General features: G+C 46.2%; 3 protein-coding genes across 3 annotated transcripts in view; 2 read left to right on the top strand and 1 right to left on the bottom strand.

Moving 5' to 3' along the window:
* Positions 1–14,453, bottom strand: part of LOC144696999 (uncharacterized) — a 608,705-nt gene that overhangs the window by 152,426 nt on the left and 441,826 nt on the right. The gene's annotated exons all lie outside the window — the stretch shown is intronic.
* LOC144697096 (uncharacterized) overlaps positions 1–14,453 on the top strand; it is a 470,203-nt gene that overhangs the window by 310,413 nt on the left and 145,337 nt on the right. The window lies entirely within an intron of this gene.
* LOC144697854 (uncharacterized) overlaps positions 1–14,453 on the top strand; it is a 44,136-nt gene that overhangs the window by 5,193 nt on the left and 24,490 nt on the right. Inside the window, exons 3-4 of the mRNA XM_078569829.1 lie at positions 546–1,587; positions 8,369–9,151. Coding sequence (XP_078425955.1) covers positions 610–1,587; positions 8,369–9,151 — 1,761 coding nt within the window. The 5' untranslated portion in view covers positions 546–609. The remainder of the gene's footprint in view (positions 1–545; positions 1,588–8,368; positions 9,152–14,453) is intronic.

Genomic DNA, 14,453 nt, shown 5'->3' with positions numbered 1-14,453 from the left:
AGGCCTAAACTGCTCAATCTCTCCTCATAAGACAAGCCCCGCATCTGTGGAATCAATCTAGTGAACCTCCTCTGAACTGCCTCCAATGCAACTACATCCTTCCTCAAGTAAGGGGACCAAAACTGTGTACAGTGCTCCAGGTGCGGTCTCACCAATGCCTTGTACAGTTTCAGCAATACTTCCCTATTTTTATACTCTATTCCTTTAGCAATAAATGCCAAAGTTCCATTTGCCTTCCTTATTACCTGCTGTACCTGCATACTAGCTTTCAGCGATTCATGCATGAGGACACCCAGACCCCTCTGCACTGAAGCATTCTGAAGTTTCTCTCCATTTAAATAATAATAATAAATAATAATAATTCCCTGAAGGACATTAGTGAACCAGTTGTGTTTTTACGACAATCCAGCAGTTTTCACGGTCACTTTTCCCTGGTGCCGGCCCCACAAATTACCAGATTCATTCAGCTCCGTTTCACAACCTGCCTTTGTGTTTCTGCGGGTTCTCTCTCACTCCCTTTTTTCTGTTTTACATCGATTTCACAGGATATTAGAAGGGGAGGATTTGCAGCCCAATTTATCATAATGTGAATGTCACCGGATTTTGAACATGGAAGGAGAAAGCACTGTTCACAGTGGAGAGAAACCGTACACGTGTTCTGTGTGTGGTCGAGGCTTCAGCCAATTATCTGACCTATCAGAACATAAATGCAGTCACAACAGGGAGAAGCCGTGGAAATGTGGGGACTGTGGAAAAGGATTTAATTATCCGTCTGACCTGAAAACTCATCGGCGCTGTCACACTGGGGAGAGGCCATTCACCTGCTCCGAGTGTGGGAAGGGATTCACTCAGTCCTCCCACCTATTGATACATCAACGTGTTCACACTGATGAGAGGCCATTCAGGTGCTCTCACTGTGGGATGCGTTTCAGGCGATCATCTGACCTCACTGTACACCAACGAGTTCACACTGGAGAGAGGCCGTTCATCTGCTCCAAGTGCGGGAAGGGATTCACTCGATCATCCAACTTGCTGATACACCAGCAAATTCACACTGGGGAGAGACCATTCACCTGCTCCGAGTGTGGGAAGGGATTCAATCATTCATCTGACCTGCTGCAACACCAGCGCGTTCACACTGGAGAGAGGCCATTCACCTGCTCTGAGTGTGGGAAGGGGTTCACTTGTTCATCAGACCTGCTGACACACCAGCGAGTTCACACTGGGGAGAGACCATTCATTTGCTCCAAGTGTGGGACAGGATTTGCTCGCTCATCCACATTACTGAGGCACCAGCGAGTTCACACTGACGAGAGACCTTTTAAATGCCCAGTCTGTGGGAAGTGTTATAAAAGCTCCAAGGAACTGTTGTCTCATCAACGTGTTCACACGGATGAAAGACCATTCAGGTGCTCTCTCTGCGGGACTGGATTCAATCAATCATCTGACCTCACTGTACACCAGCGAATTCACACTGGGGAGAGGCCATTCACCTGCACGGAGTGTGGGAAGGGATTCACTCAGTCATCCAATCTGCTCAGACACCAGCGAGTTCACACTGTGGAGCGACCGTTTAAATGCTCAGACGTGGGAAGTGTTATAAAGGTTCCCAGGAACTGATGTCCCATCAACGTGTTCACGCTGACGAGATACCATTCAGGTGCTCTCAATGTGGGACTGGATTTAAGCGATCATCTCAACTCACTGTACACCAGCGAATTCACACTGGGGAGAGACCGTTCAGCTGCACAGACTGTGGGAAGGGATTCACTCAGTCTTCCGCTCTTCTGAGACACCAGCGAGTTCACAAGTAATTACCGTGATTGGATTTTACAGCTGGTCACATCCAGGACTGGGCCATGTTCTTTGGGGTCTGTTTTTGCTGATGTTCACAGAATCACAGAATTTTAACAGCACAAAAGGAGGCCATCCGGCCTATCGTGTCTGCACCAGCTCTGCAAATGAGCATCATGGCCTAGTGCCATTGCCCTGCCTTTTCCCTGTACCCTTACACATTGTTTTGATCCAAATAACCATCTAATGCCTTCTTGAATGCCTCACTTGAACCTGGCTCCACCGCACTTCCAGACAGAGCATTCCAGACCCGAACCACTCGTTGTGTGAAAAAGATTTTTCTCCTGTCCCACTTGCTTCTTTTATAAATCACTTTAAATCTGTGCCCTCTCTTTCTTGATCTTTTTACGAGTGGGAACAGCTTCTCCCCATCTACCCTGTCCAGACCCTTCATGATTTTGAACATCTCTATCAAATCTTCTCTTAGCCTTCTTCTCTCCAAGGAGAACAGCCTTAACCTCTCCAATTTATCCCCATTGCTGAAGTTTCTCATCCCTGGGATTATTCTTGTAAACTCCTTCTGCACTCTCTCCAATATCTTCACATCCTTCCTATAATACGGTGCCCAGAACTGAACACAATATTCCAACTGAGGTCTGGTGAGTGTCTTATATAAATCCAGCATAACCTGCCTGCCCTTGTACTCTATGTCCCTATTAATAAAGCCCAGGGCACTATAAGCTTTACTAATTGCTCTCTCCACCTGTCCTGCCACCTTCAGTGATCTATACACATATACACCCAGGTCTTTCTGCTCCTATATCCCCATGTTCTTCCTACCAAAATGCATCACCTCAAATTTCTCCGCATTGAACTTCATCTGCCATCTATCTGCCCACTCCACCAACTTGTCTGTCCTCTTGAAGTTCCACACCGTCCTCCTCGCAGTCCACAACACTCCCAACTTGCATATCGTCTGCAAACTTTGAAATTGTTCCCTGCACACCAAGGTCTAGATCGTTAATATATATCAGGAAAAGCAAGGGTCCCAATACCAGCCCCTGGGGAACCCCACTACAAACCTTCCTACAGCCTGAAAAATATCCATTGACCATTACTCTCTGCTTCCTAGTTTTCAACCAATTTTGTATCCACATTGCTACTGTCCCTTTTATTCCATGAGCAATAACTTTTCTCACAAGTCTGTTGTGTGACACTGTGTCAAATGCGTTTTGACAGTCCATATACACCACATCAACTGCATTACCCTCATTCACCTTTTCTGTTACCTCTTCGAGAAACTCCAGCAAGTTAGTTAAACTTTAGTAATCCATGTTGATTCTCCCTTATCAACACATATTTTCCTATGTGACTATTAATTCTATCCCGAATAATTGTTTCTAGAATCTTGCCCACTACTGAAGTTAAACTGACTGGTCTGTAATTGCTGGGCTTATCCTTGGAACCTTTTTTTGAACAAGGACATAATGTTTACAATTTTTCAGTTCTCTAGCACCACCCCTGAGTTTAAGGAAGACTGAAAGACTATGGCCAGTGCCCATGAAATTTCTACTCTCACTTCTTTCAATATCCTTGGATGCATCTCATTTGGTCCCAGTACCTTGTCAAGTTTAAGTACCGATAGTCTATTCAACACTTACTCCTTATCAACTTTGAACCCTTCAGAGTCTGTCACCATGGCCTGGGTAGCATCTACCTCCTTGGTAAAGACGGATGCAAAGTATTCATTTAATACCTCAGCCATGGCCCCTTTGTCCATGCGTAAATTCCCTTTTCAGTCCCCAATCAGCCATACTCCTTTTTTTACCAACCTTTTACTATTTATATGCCTGTAGAAGACTTTGGGATTCCCCTTTATGTTGGCTGCCAGTCTCTTCTCATAATCCCTCTTCGCTTCTCTCATGTGCTTTTTCACCTCCCCTCTGAACCTTTTGCATTCGACTTGGTTCTCAATTGTATTTTCTACCTGTCACCTGTCATAAGTGCACTTTTTCTTTTTATCTTAATTTCAATCTCCTTTTTCATCCAGAGAGCTCTGGATTTGTCAGCCCCACCTTTCCCTTTAGATGGTATATAGATTCATGGACGTTTACAGCACAGAAGGAGGCCATTCAGCCCATCGTGTCTGAGCTGGTCAACAAAGATCTAACTACACTAATCCCATTTTCCAGCACTTGACCCATAGCCCTGGAGGCTATGGCAACTCAGGTGAATATCTAAATACTTGACTGTGCCCGACCCAATTCATTTTTTAAAGGTAGCCCATTGTTCAGCTACAGTTTTTCCTGCCAATCTTTTGTTCCAGTCTACCTGGCCCAGCTCCATTCTTGCTCCATTGAAGTCGGCTCTTGTCCAGTTAATTATTCTTACTCTGGATTGCCTATCGTGCTTTTCTCATCATCATCCTAAAACATGCAATACAATAATCACTGTCTCCTAAATGTTCCCCCACTGACACTTGATCTACTTGGCCAACCTAATTTCCAAGAACCAGGTCCAACAGTGGATTAGACACATACTTCTGGAGAAAATTCTCCTGAACACAATTTAGGAACCTTTGTCCCTCTCCGCCCTTTACACTACCAGTGTCCCTATCTATATTCGGGTAATTAAAGTCCCCCATTATAACTACTCTATAATGCCTGCATTTCTCTGTAATTTCCATGAGATTTGTTCCTCTACATCCTTCCCACTAGTTGGCGGTCTATAGGCTACACCAAGCAATGTAATTGCACCCTTTTTGCTCCTTAACCTTAGCCAAATTGATTCTGTCCTTGAACCCCCTGGGACATCCTCTTTCTCCAGCACTGCAATGGTCTCCTTAACCAATACCACCACCCCTCATCCTTTCCTTCCTTTCCTGTCTCTTCTGAACACCTTGTACTCGGGAATATTTAACACCCAGTTCTGCCCTTCCTTGAGCCAGGTCTGTTATTGCCACAACATCACATTTCCACATGGCAGTCTGCACCTGTAACTCCCCAATCTTATTTACTATTCTCTGTGCATTCACATGCATGCATAATAACCCTGATTTGGCTTTTGTTACTTTCTCCCTTGCCCCGACTTTACCTATTAACTTACTCTTTTCTAAACTAGTACTCTCTGTCCCTCCCAGTATTTTGTGCACCCTGGTATTCCTCTCTAATATTTTCTCTTGATTCCTACACTCCTGCTGAGCTAGTTTGAAGCCCTCCCAACAGCACTAGCAAAATGCCCTGCAAGGAGCTCAGTCCCGGCTCTGTTCAGGTGCAACCCATCTGGCTTCTACAGGTGCCAACTCTCCCAGAGCCTGTCCCAGGAATCTAAAGCCCTCCCTCCGGCACCACTTTTCCAGCCATGCATTCATCTGCCTTACCCTCCTACTTCTGTAATCACTAGCACATGGCTCTGGGAGTAATCCGGAGGTTACTACAGCTGAGGCCCTGCTTGTTAATTTTCTACTTAGCTCCCTAAATTCTGATTGCAGGACTAAATCCCCCTTCCTCCCTAAGTCATTGGTACCAATGTGGACCACGACCTCTGGCTGATCACCCTCCCCCAAAAGAATGTCCTGCAGCCGCTCTGTGACATCCTTGACCCTGGCACCAGGGAGGCAACATACCATCCTGGAGTCACTTCTACGGCCACACAAACACCTGCCTGTTCCCCTAACTTGCATCTTTCTCCAGTTTCTCTCCTATCTTCTATCTCACTCAGAGCTCATCTTGCCTCTGAGACGTGCCTTCTGCTTCCTTGACACTATTCTCACTAAACTGCTGACCATCCAACTTCCAAATTTTAGACGACATCCTTAACGGTTCTCTCTCTCTTTTGGTACTGTCCCTCTCACCTTTAAATCCACTGTTGTCTCCCATCATTAAAAAAACCTTCGACTCCACCGTCCTCGCCCTCTCTTTTTGCTGACTTTGCACTTGCTGGTAAACTGTGAGATCTTTAATTTTTTTCAAGTTTGGATAAAAGGTTACCGACATGAAGCATTCACTCTGTTTCCTTCTCCATAGATGTTGTTTGACCTGCTGAGGTTGTCCAATAGTTTGTTTTGTGGTTGTGCGAACATACAAATTAGGAGCAGGAATAGGCCACTCGGCCCCTCGAGCCTGCTCTGCCATTCAATGAGATCATGGCTCATCTGATTGTAACCTCATTCCCGTCTACACCCGATAACCTTTCGCCCCCCCCCTTGCTTATCAAGAACCTATCCAGCTCTGCCTTAAAAAGATTCGAAGACTCCCCACTGCCTTTTGAGGAAGAGAGTTGCAAAGACTCATGACCCTCTGCGAGAAAAAAAACTCATCTCTGTCTTAAATGGGCCACCCCTTATTTTTAAACAGTGACCCCCTAGTTCTAGGTCAGATTTCCACCTAGAGTATTACAGTATTTTGTTTTTGGGTCAGAGTGGATCCGTTTTTTCTGGAATGAGACAACAGTAACTGTCACCCTGTTCGACATGAAACTAAACTCACTGTTAATGCCTCATCAGTAACAATGTTAAACACAAAGTTTTCAGCCAGGATTGAACCGGGGACTTTCTCATATAAAGTAAACGTGATAATCACTGCACTGGGGAAATGAGTGTGAATCCCCCCGGACAGAGGGGAACTGACCATCCATCTCTAGCTCTAATTCCCAAACAGAAAATGCCGCCAAGAATCAGCAAGTCCGGCTGAGTCTGTGGCCGCTCTCAGCGTTTGAAATCGTCACAATGCCCGGGTGATTGACGGCAGCTCCGGACCAATAGGGAAAGGGAGGGGGAACTGGAGGAACCTACAGGAGTGGCTGGTCCTCCAACCAATCGAAATGAATGAGGGGCGGGGGCGGGCAGTGACTGAAGCATGCGCAGTGCGGGTAATGGCGATGGGCAGACGGGTCCACAATGGATAAAGGTGGGGGACGCCGGGGCGGAGGGAGCGATGGATCCGGCGAGTGGACGGAGAGGCTCCGGAAACATGTTGTGTAAACCGCAAACCCCGGAAATAAACTGACCGGTTCTCCCTCCCCCGTTTGCACCGAGCGGGGCCGCAGCTCCCAGATCAATGAAGAGCCGGTTTGTATCAGGCTGGACATTGGTTCTTTTATTCATTCACGGGATGTGGGCTTCACTGGCTGGGGCAGCATTTACTGCCCATCCCTAGTTGCCCTTGAGAAGGTGGCGGTGAGCTGCCTTCTTGAACCGCTGCAGTCCATGTGGTGTAGGTACAGCCACAGTGATGTAAGGAAGGGATGTTGACCCAGTGACAGTGAAGGAACGGGATATATTTCCAAGTCAGGAAGGTGAGTGATTTGGAGGGGAACTTCCAGGTGGCGGTGTTCCCATCCAACTGCTGCCCTTGTCCTTCTAGATGGTAGTAGTCGTGGGTTTGGAAAATGCTATCGAAGGAGCCTCGGTGGATTCCTGCAGTGCATCTTATAGATGGTACTCACTGCTGCTACTGTTCGTCGGTGGTGGAGGGAGTGAAGGTTTGTGGATGGGGTGCCAATCAAGAGGGCTGCTTTGTCCTGGATGGTGTCAAGCTTCTTGAGTTTTGTTGGAACTGCACTCATCCAGGCATCCTTTGCTCCCTCGGCTTGACACATTTATTTGTCTGGCTAAAAGGATGGCCTCTTTCCTCATGTTCACAATTAAAGTGGTGGATTCCCCAGGAGATGGCTGACATTTAAGGGGACAGTAAAGTAATATAGGACAGAGATATGCCTGGTGTTTTTATATGATATATATTAGATATGTTATTTATGATTCTGTCATAAAGTTAATTTATTATTATTTCTAGTCTTGTAACATAGCACTGTGCTATGTTATATATTTAGAGTCAGTCATTATGGCACAGAAGGAGTCCATTCAGTAATTCAAATCCAAGCTGATTCTCTGTAGAGTAACCCAGTCAGTCCTATTTCCCTTCTATATCCCCGTTCCCCTGCAAGTTTATTTCCTTCAAGTGCACACCCAGTTTAATTTTCATATCATTGACCATCTCCACTTCCACCACACAGTGAGTTCCATGTCCAGCAGCCTGCCTGAACATTTTCAGGTCTCTGTGTCCTGGACAGGAAGCGATGGGCATGGATCTGTTAGGTCAGCAGATTGAGATTGGATGGAGAATATGTGGGATCGAGATTGACAGTCTTTGGGGAATGAAAGAGGAAAGAATGTTCCATAGAAAGTAGACTTGTGTGTTCTGAATTTCTATCCTGTACTGACAGTGATGACTTTGAGAAACTAACTCCATTTACAGGATATTAGAAATGGAGGATGTAAAGACAGAAATCGCAAACCAAACATTACATCCAGACCTGACTTGATTTATGGGAGCTCAATATCATCAGTCTTTGAACTAGAAAGAGAAATGTTTGTTCTGTCTGCTTCAACGGATTTTAAAAGTCACTGTGTCTGGAAAATCACCAAGAAGCTCGCGTACACACACACGTGAGAGAGTTCCAATGCACTGACTTTGGAGAAAACTTTAACCAGATGCACAGACTGAAGAAACATTGCACCATTCACAGCCGGGAGAGACCGAACACGTGTACTGTTTGTGGATGAGGCTTCAGTTAAACATCTTACCTCAAGGAATGCAAGGACACCCGAACCATGGAGAAACCATGCAAATGTGGGGAATGTGGGAAGGGATTCCGGTCCCCATCTGCGCTGGAATCTCATCGCCGCATTCACACTGGGGAGAGGCCGTTCACCTGCTCTGATTGTGGAAAGGGATTCACTCAGTTATCCCACCTGCAGATACACCAGCGACTTCACACCGGGGAGAGGCCGTTCACCTGCTCTGATTGTGGGAAGGGATTCACTAACTCTTCCAATCTGCGGACACACCAGCGAGTTCACACGGGGGAGAGACCGTTCACCTGCTCCAAATGTGGGAAAGGTTTCAGTGATTCATCCAGCCTGCTGATACACCAGCGAGTTCATACTGGGGACAAATTATTCAACTGCTCTGTATGTGGGAAGCAATTCAGCCGATTATGCAACCTTCTGCGACACCAGCGAGCTCACACTGGGGAGAGGCCATTCACCTGCTCTGAGTGTGGGAAGGGATTTGCTGATCCATCCATCTTGCGGAAGCACCGGCGAGTTCACACTGGGGAGAGGCCATTCATCTGCTCCATGTGTGGGAAGGGTTTCACTCAGTTAACCAACCTGCTCACACACCAGCGAGTTCACACTGGGGAGAGGCCTTTCATCTGCTGTGAGTGTGGGAAGGGATTCAGTGATTCATCCACCCTACTGCGACACCAGGGTGTTCACACTGGGGAGAGGCCGTTCACCTGCTCCATGTGTGGGAAACGATTCACTCGGTCATCTCACCTGCTGAGACACCAGCGAGTTCACCAGTGATTACAGGGGTTGGATTCTGCTGTGATTGCTGCTGTCAATCACATTCAAGACTGAACCATGTTCATTCTGACAGTTGGTGAAGTGGGAAGGTCAAAGGGTTTCTTTCTGCTGTACTGGCCAGTCTTACAACTTTGTTTCCAGTGGTCTGGGAGTGCACATTTCCACTGAAATGTTCCACAGAAGCTGATGAAGGTCATTTATTGCTGCAAAAAGAGACATGCTCTCGAAGTTTTCATATTGCACTTATCAGGACAAACACAAGAACACCAAATTTCAAAGGGAGCAACTATTTATACTGCGTGAGAAAAGGGTGCTGATTAGTTGGCAAGTCAGTTGCGATTGGTCAAGTTGTTGCCATGGAGAATTCACCAGAAAGCTCGTGACCTCAGCATTTAGTTGGATTCAAAAATGTTGCAATGCCTGGACATGTCCATTTTGGCTTTAGAGTATCAGAGCTTTATGATGGTCCAATGTCACTTCCCTGCTTTTTTACTCAATGACCTGGATTTTCAGAGTCAGAAAGACTCACCTACCTTCAAAAATTGTGGGTGGGACCCGGATGCGGAAGTCCCACTCCCAGTTTTCACAGATCCAATTTTTGCCAGTAGGGGACAGGGGCAGTGCTTGATTCACACCCAAGTTGAACCTGAACTCAGCAGAGCCATCTGAACTCAGCACTGAGTTCAAACAGGCACCATTTTGCCTTCTGCAAGGGAGTTAACTCATAGTGTGAAAGTCATGACTTTATGGAGTAGACGTAAAGACTCTTGTTGGGTGGATAGGGTCTGTTTAACTGTCATGATCGAAAGTCTTTTTTAAATCCCCTGCTCTCCTGACTTCGTCTGCAGCTGTCAGTGTAAGTGAAAAAAATAATTGGCTATACAATGTAGCATCAGTCCCAGCAGTTTCAGTAATTGCTGGCATTTCCCTAAGGGCTATTTATGAATGCTTGGCTGACTTCCAAAACCTACAGTCATCTCAGCAGCTGTTCTGAGTCCACACTTTGACAACTTAAAGAGACCATTAAGGGTTTAGCTGCCTTTGAAGTGGTATGGACAGAAGTATGTTGGTTTTTATATGAGATTAAACAAAAGTTTTGAATAAGGTTTCAAGAATGGGAGTTTTGTTTAATTTTAGATTTTTAGAACTTTATTTTATTTAATCTCAACCTGGCTCCTGGGGTCTGCCCATGGTGAATAATGTGAGTTGGGATGTAGGGTAAAAGGGGCTATGGGGGGTCCGTGCCATGGCAAGAGTTGGCATGAGCTGGCATGGAGTGTATAAGGGCCTTGGGGTCAGGAGGGGGCTTGCAATTGGCTCACTTGCAATTAGTGAGGAGGGATTGTGTTGGGTTGCTGCCCCTGGTGGGTGGGCAATTATTCCAAATAATCATGTCTATTAATTTATTTTTAAAACATTCTCTTGGCATGTGGGTGCCACTGGTGAGGACCAGAGATTCCAAAAGTTAACAATGCAACTGGGATCAAGCCCAGAGAATGGAGGCAGGCCTTTTAACCAGCTCACCTCAGTGCTCGGGCATCCTGTTAACCGCCTAAGCTCCGATTCCGGTGGCACAGCAACCAACTCCATCCATAACCGCCACCTCAAAGCACCACCCCCCCCCCCCCCCCCCCCCCTCCCCCTGCCCCCGAGTGAAGATCACAACATTTGGGAACCTTTAGACCGAGGCAGGTCCGGCAATTGGGAAATTTCCAGATCCAAGCTATCCACCTCGGTACCGAAGATCCAACCCAAGCTCTCTATTTCTGAAGCTCAAGATCCCACATGCTTTGCTAATTCCTCTCTCACTGTGTCCTGCCACCTTCAAAGATCTCTGCACATGAACCCCCAGGTCCCTCTGTCCCTGCTCACTCTTTGGAACTGTGCCATTACGCCTGTGTTGCCTCTACCTGTCCCTTCTGCCAAATTACATCACCTCAACTTTCCCTGTATTAAACTCCATCTGCCACTTCAGAGAATGTGAAGGGAAGATTGAAGTGTTAAACTAAACATACAGAGAATAGGAGGCACTGATTGCTTTAATATGTCACCCACAACTGAAGATCCTTTAAATGCACATGAGGCTCATAGAGCACAGTAGGAGGCAATTGGAGGCTCTTTGAAAGAGTTTTCCAATTAATCCCATTGCCCTGCAATTTTTTTTTTCTTTCAAGAATCTGTCCAGTTCCCTTTTGAACGATACAGTTGAATTTACTTCCAGTCAGTTTTGAGGCAGTGGATTCCAAATCGTAACAACTCGCTGTGTTTTTAAAACAAATAATTCCTCATCTTGCGTGTGGTGTATTTGGATTTTCAAAAAGCATTCGGAAAGGTGTCAACCAGGAGGTTCATACACAAAATGAGGTCTCAATCCTCATGAATGATCGAGATGAGGGACTGAGTGTAATGTATCCAAATTTGCTGACAATTAAACAAGGATTTGCATTTCTATAGCGCCTTTCACAACCACAGGATGTTTCAAAGCGTTTTACAGCCACTTTTGAAATGTAGTCACTGGTGTAACGTAGGAAACTCAGCAGCCAATTTGCACACAGCAAGATCCCACAAACAGAAATGTGATAATGACCCAAATGATATGTTTGTGGTTATGTTGATTGAAGGATAAATATTGGCCCAAGACACCAGGAATCAAGGCCCGGGAGAGTGGGGTTCAGACAGTACCAAACAGCAGGACCTGGGATGTTGTGGGTGGGGGAGGTGAGTAGGTGTGGGCCGGGCTCGTTGTTTCAAACAGTTTTGCATCGTCCTCACTGAGCAGCTAGAGCTACAGACCTGACAGACCAGCTTAAAAAACAGATCTGTCAGGCTGAGCGTTCTGATATTTTCTAAGTCAGTCTGTCAGTGTCAGGTCAATTTCACGAGTCGCTGCTGCTGCCTCTGACCTTCAGGCAGCTTTGCAATTCCAATTTTTTTGAAAAACCCGCCAGGAAACCACAAAGCTGTCTGAAGGTGATAAGCAACAGCAGCAGAAACTGAGGGTTTTCCTGCTTGAGAAATAGTCAGTCAAATCCCTGTAATTTTACAACCAATTGGATGCTGTTGTAGGTAGGGGGTGGGGGGAAGGTGGGGGCGCGGGTTGGGGGCATGTTTAGAGGGGTTGGGGGATGTGGGAGTGGGTTTGGGGGATGTGGGGGTAGGTTGGAGGGGTGGTTGGGGGTAGGTTTTGAGAGGGGTTGTGGGGAAGTTAGGGGGTTGGGGAAAGTTCAGAGGGTTGGGGGAACTTTGGATGGGCTGTTGGGGGTAAGTTTGGAGGGGAGGTTGGGGAGAATTTAGCGGGAGGTTGGGGGAATTTGGAGGGGGCTGGGGAAAGTTTGGAGGGGGTTGAGGGGTATGTCAAGGTTTGGAGGGAAGTCGGAGGGATTTGGGGAAGTTTGGAAGGGGTTGGGGGAAATTTGGAGGGAGGTCGGGGAAGTTTGGTGGAGTAGGGGGGATGGTTGGAGGGATGTTCAGGGGAGCTAGAAGGGTTTTGGGGATAGATTAGGTACAGATTTGAATTGTTTTTGTAAATGTAGTGATTCCTTTGTAGCCACTTTGCTAACATCACTTGATTGCTCGGTGATTAATTATCTTTAAATAATCAGCATTGGGCCTCCACTTTCACCATTGCTACTGTCACTCTGTCCACTGCATGCAGGTATAATGAAAGAAAGACAAAACCTACATTTATACAGCACCTTTCACAATGCCCCAAATCACTTTCCAGCCAATTCAGCACTTTTGAGTTGTAGCCATTGGTGAAATGTAGAGAATGTTATCTAATGGCAGAGCAGGCTCATGGGGGCGAATGACCTACTCCTGCTCCTAATACATATGTGTGTATGGAGACAGGTGAGATGAACAGGACTCGATGGCCTTTGTCATCTATAATTATCGTGCGAACAGAGGGTGGAATCCTGGCTGGAGTTCTGTTTATTTTGTTGCTGGTGAAAGTTTACTGTGAGCAGGATTTGTGGGATGAGATCACCAGGACAGGAGTGCAGATTGAGCTCAGTGTGAATCAGTAACCTGTTTTACTGCACATGATTCACAAGAGTCTTTTCCATATACTTCAATATTGTCCTTTTGTCCAGTTACCTGTTATCCCGCTTCATGTTGCTGTTTTTTTCTGAGTTTTTTGAGGTTAGAAATATCGTGATAAAGTTATGTTGCGTTGCAGATATTGAAAATATATTGTGGTGAGAAGCAGCAATCAGCAGAGTCTTCAGACTTGCTGATGACCAAACAGATACAACTGTGAGCCATTCAGTCTTCATTCTCTGGCCCCTTAAAGGTTCTGTTGCACGGAGAAGCCTGAGAGCCTGGAAACAGGAAAAGCACCAGGGCCCAGGATTTCTCTCCCAGTCCCTGCTGGAGATAACTCTCCTGCTCTTCTTCGAAATAGTGGCTGTGGGTTCTTCTACGCCCACCTGAGAGGGCAGACAGGGCCTTGGTGTATTACTCGTCTGAAGGACAGCAGCTCTGACAGTGCAGCACTCTCTGTGCTGGCACCAGGAATGTCGATTTTGATTTTTGTTCTTGGGCCCCTGGATTGGGACTGGAACCAACAACCTTCTGACTCAGAAGTAAGAGTGAGATCCACTGAGCCACTGCTGACACGATAGACAATACAAATTTAGAAAGGGAAAGTTACCCTTTAAAAGCCCCCACCCTTTGCCTCCAGCACCTAAATCTAATAATAAAAACCCTAGTATAAAAAACACATACAGGACTGACAAATGTTAGTGTTGGTTTAGAGCCAAAGTTTCGAGTTCCCATTTGAGTTCCTACGCCTTTCTGTCTCTCTATTGCGCATGTGAATGACAGCCAGGCGGTGGAGCTGAAGGCTCAATGTAGCTGAGAATAACAGGGCTTGTGGCCCAGTTGGGAAACTGCCACTGACGCCGCACTAATAGAGACAGCAAGGTGCTGGAGGACTGACTGGGAAATGGGTCTCCAGCCAATCAGGGAGGGAGAGATGGTGATGTGACCTCCCCGGGGTTCAGTGCTCCTGTGTCCAAAGTGGGGAGTCATGAGGACAGGGTACAGAGGAGCCAAAAAGAAACTATTTGGATCGAGAACATTGTGCACATCCTTTTACTCTGGTTGTCTTTAATCCTCAAGTAATTTTCTGTTTTTTTTAAACCATGTTCTGTGACATTAATAAATTTTATCAGTAAAAATATTTGATTTTGCTGGACTTTTGATTAGATTTATGCTCTTTAGGGAAAGTGGGTGAAAGGAAGTGGCAGGCTGTTTAACAGAAAGTGAATCCCTCTAAGGTAATTGGCAA

This window comes from Cetorhinus maximus, chromosome 23 (assembly GCF_964194155.1).
Source record: "Cetorhinus maximus chromosome 23, sCetMax3.hap1.1, whole genome shotgun sequence".
Classification (NCBI taxonomy): Eukaryota; Metazoa; Chordata; class Chondrichthyes; order Lamniformes; family Cetorhinidae; genus Cetorhinus; species Cetorhinus maximus.
Note: the sequence above shows the minus strand (reverse complement) of the source record. Positions and strands in the feature narration are given on the sequence as shown.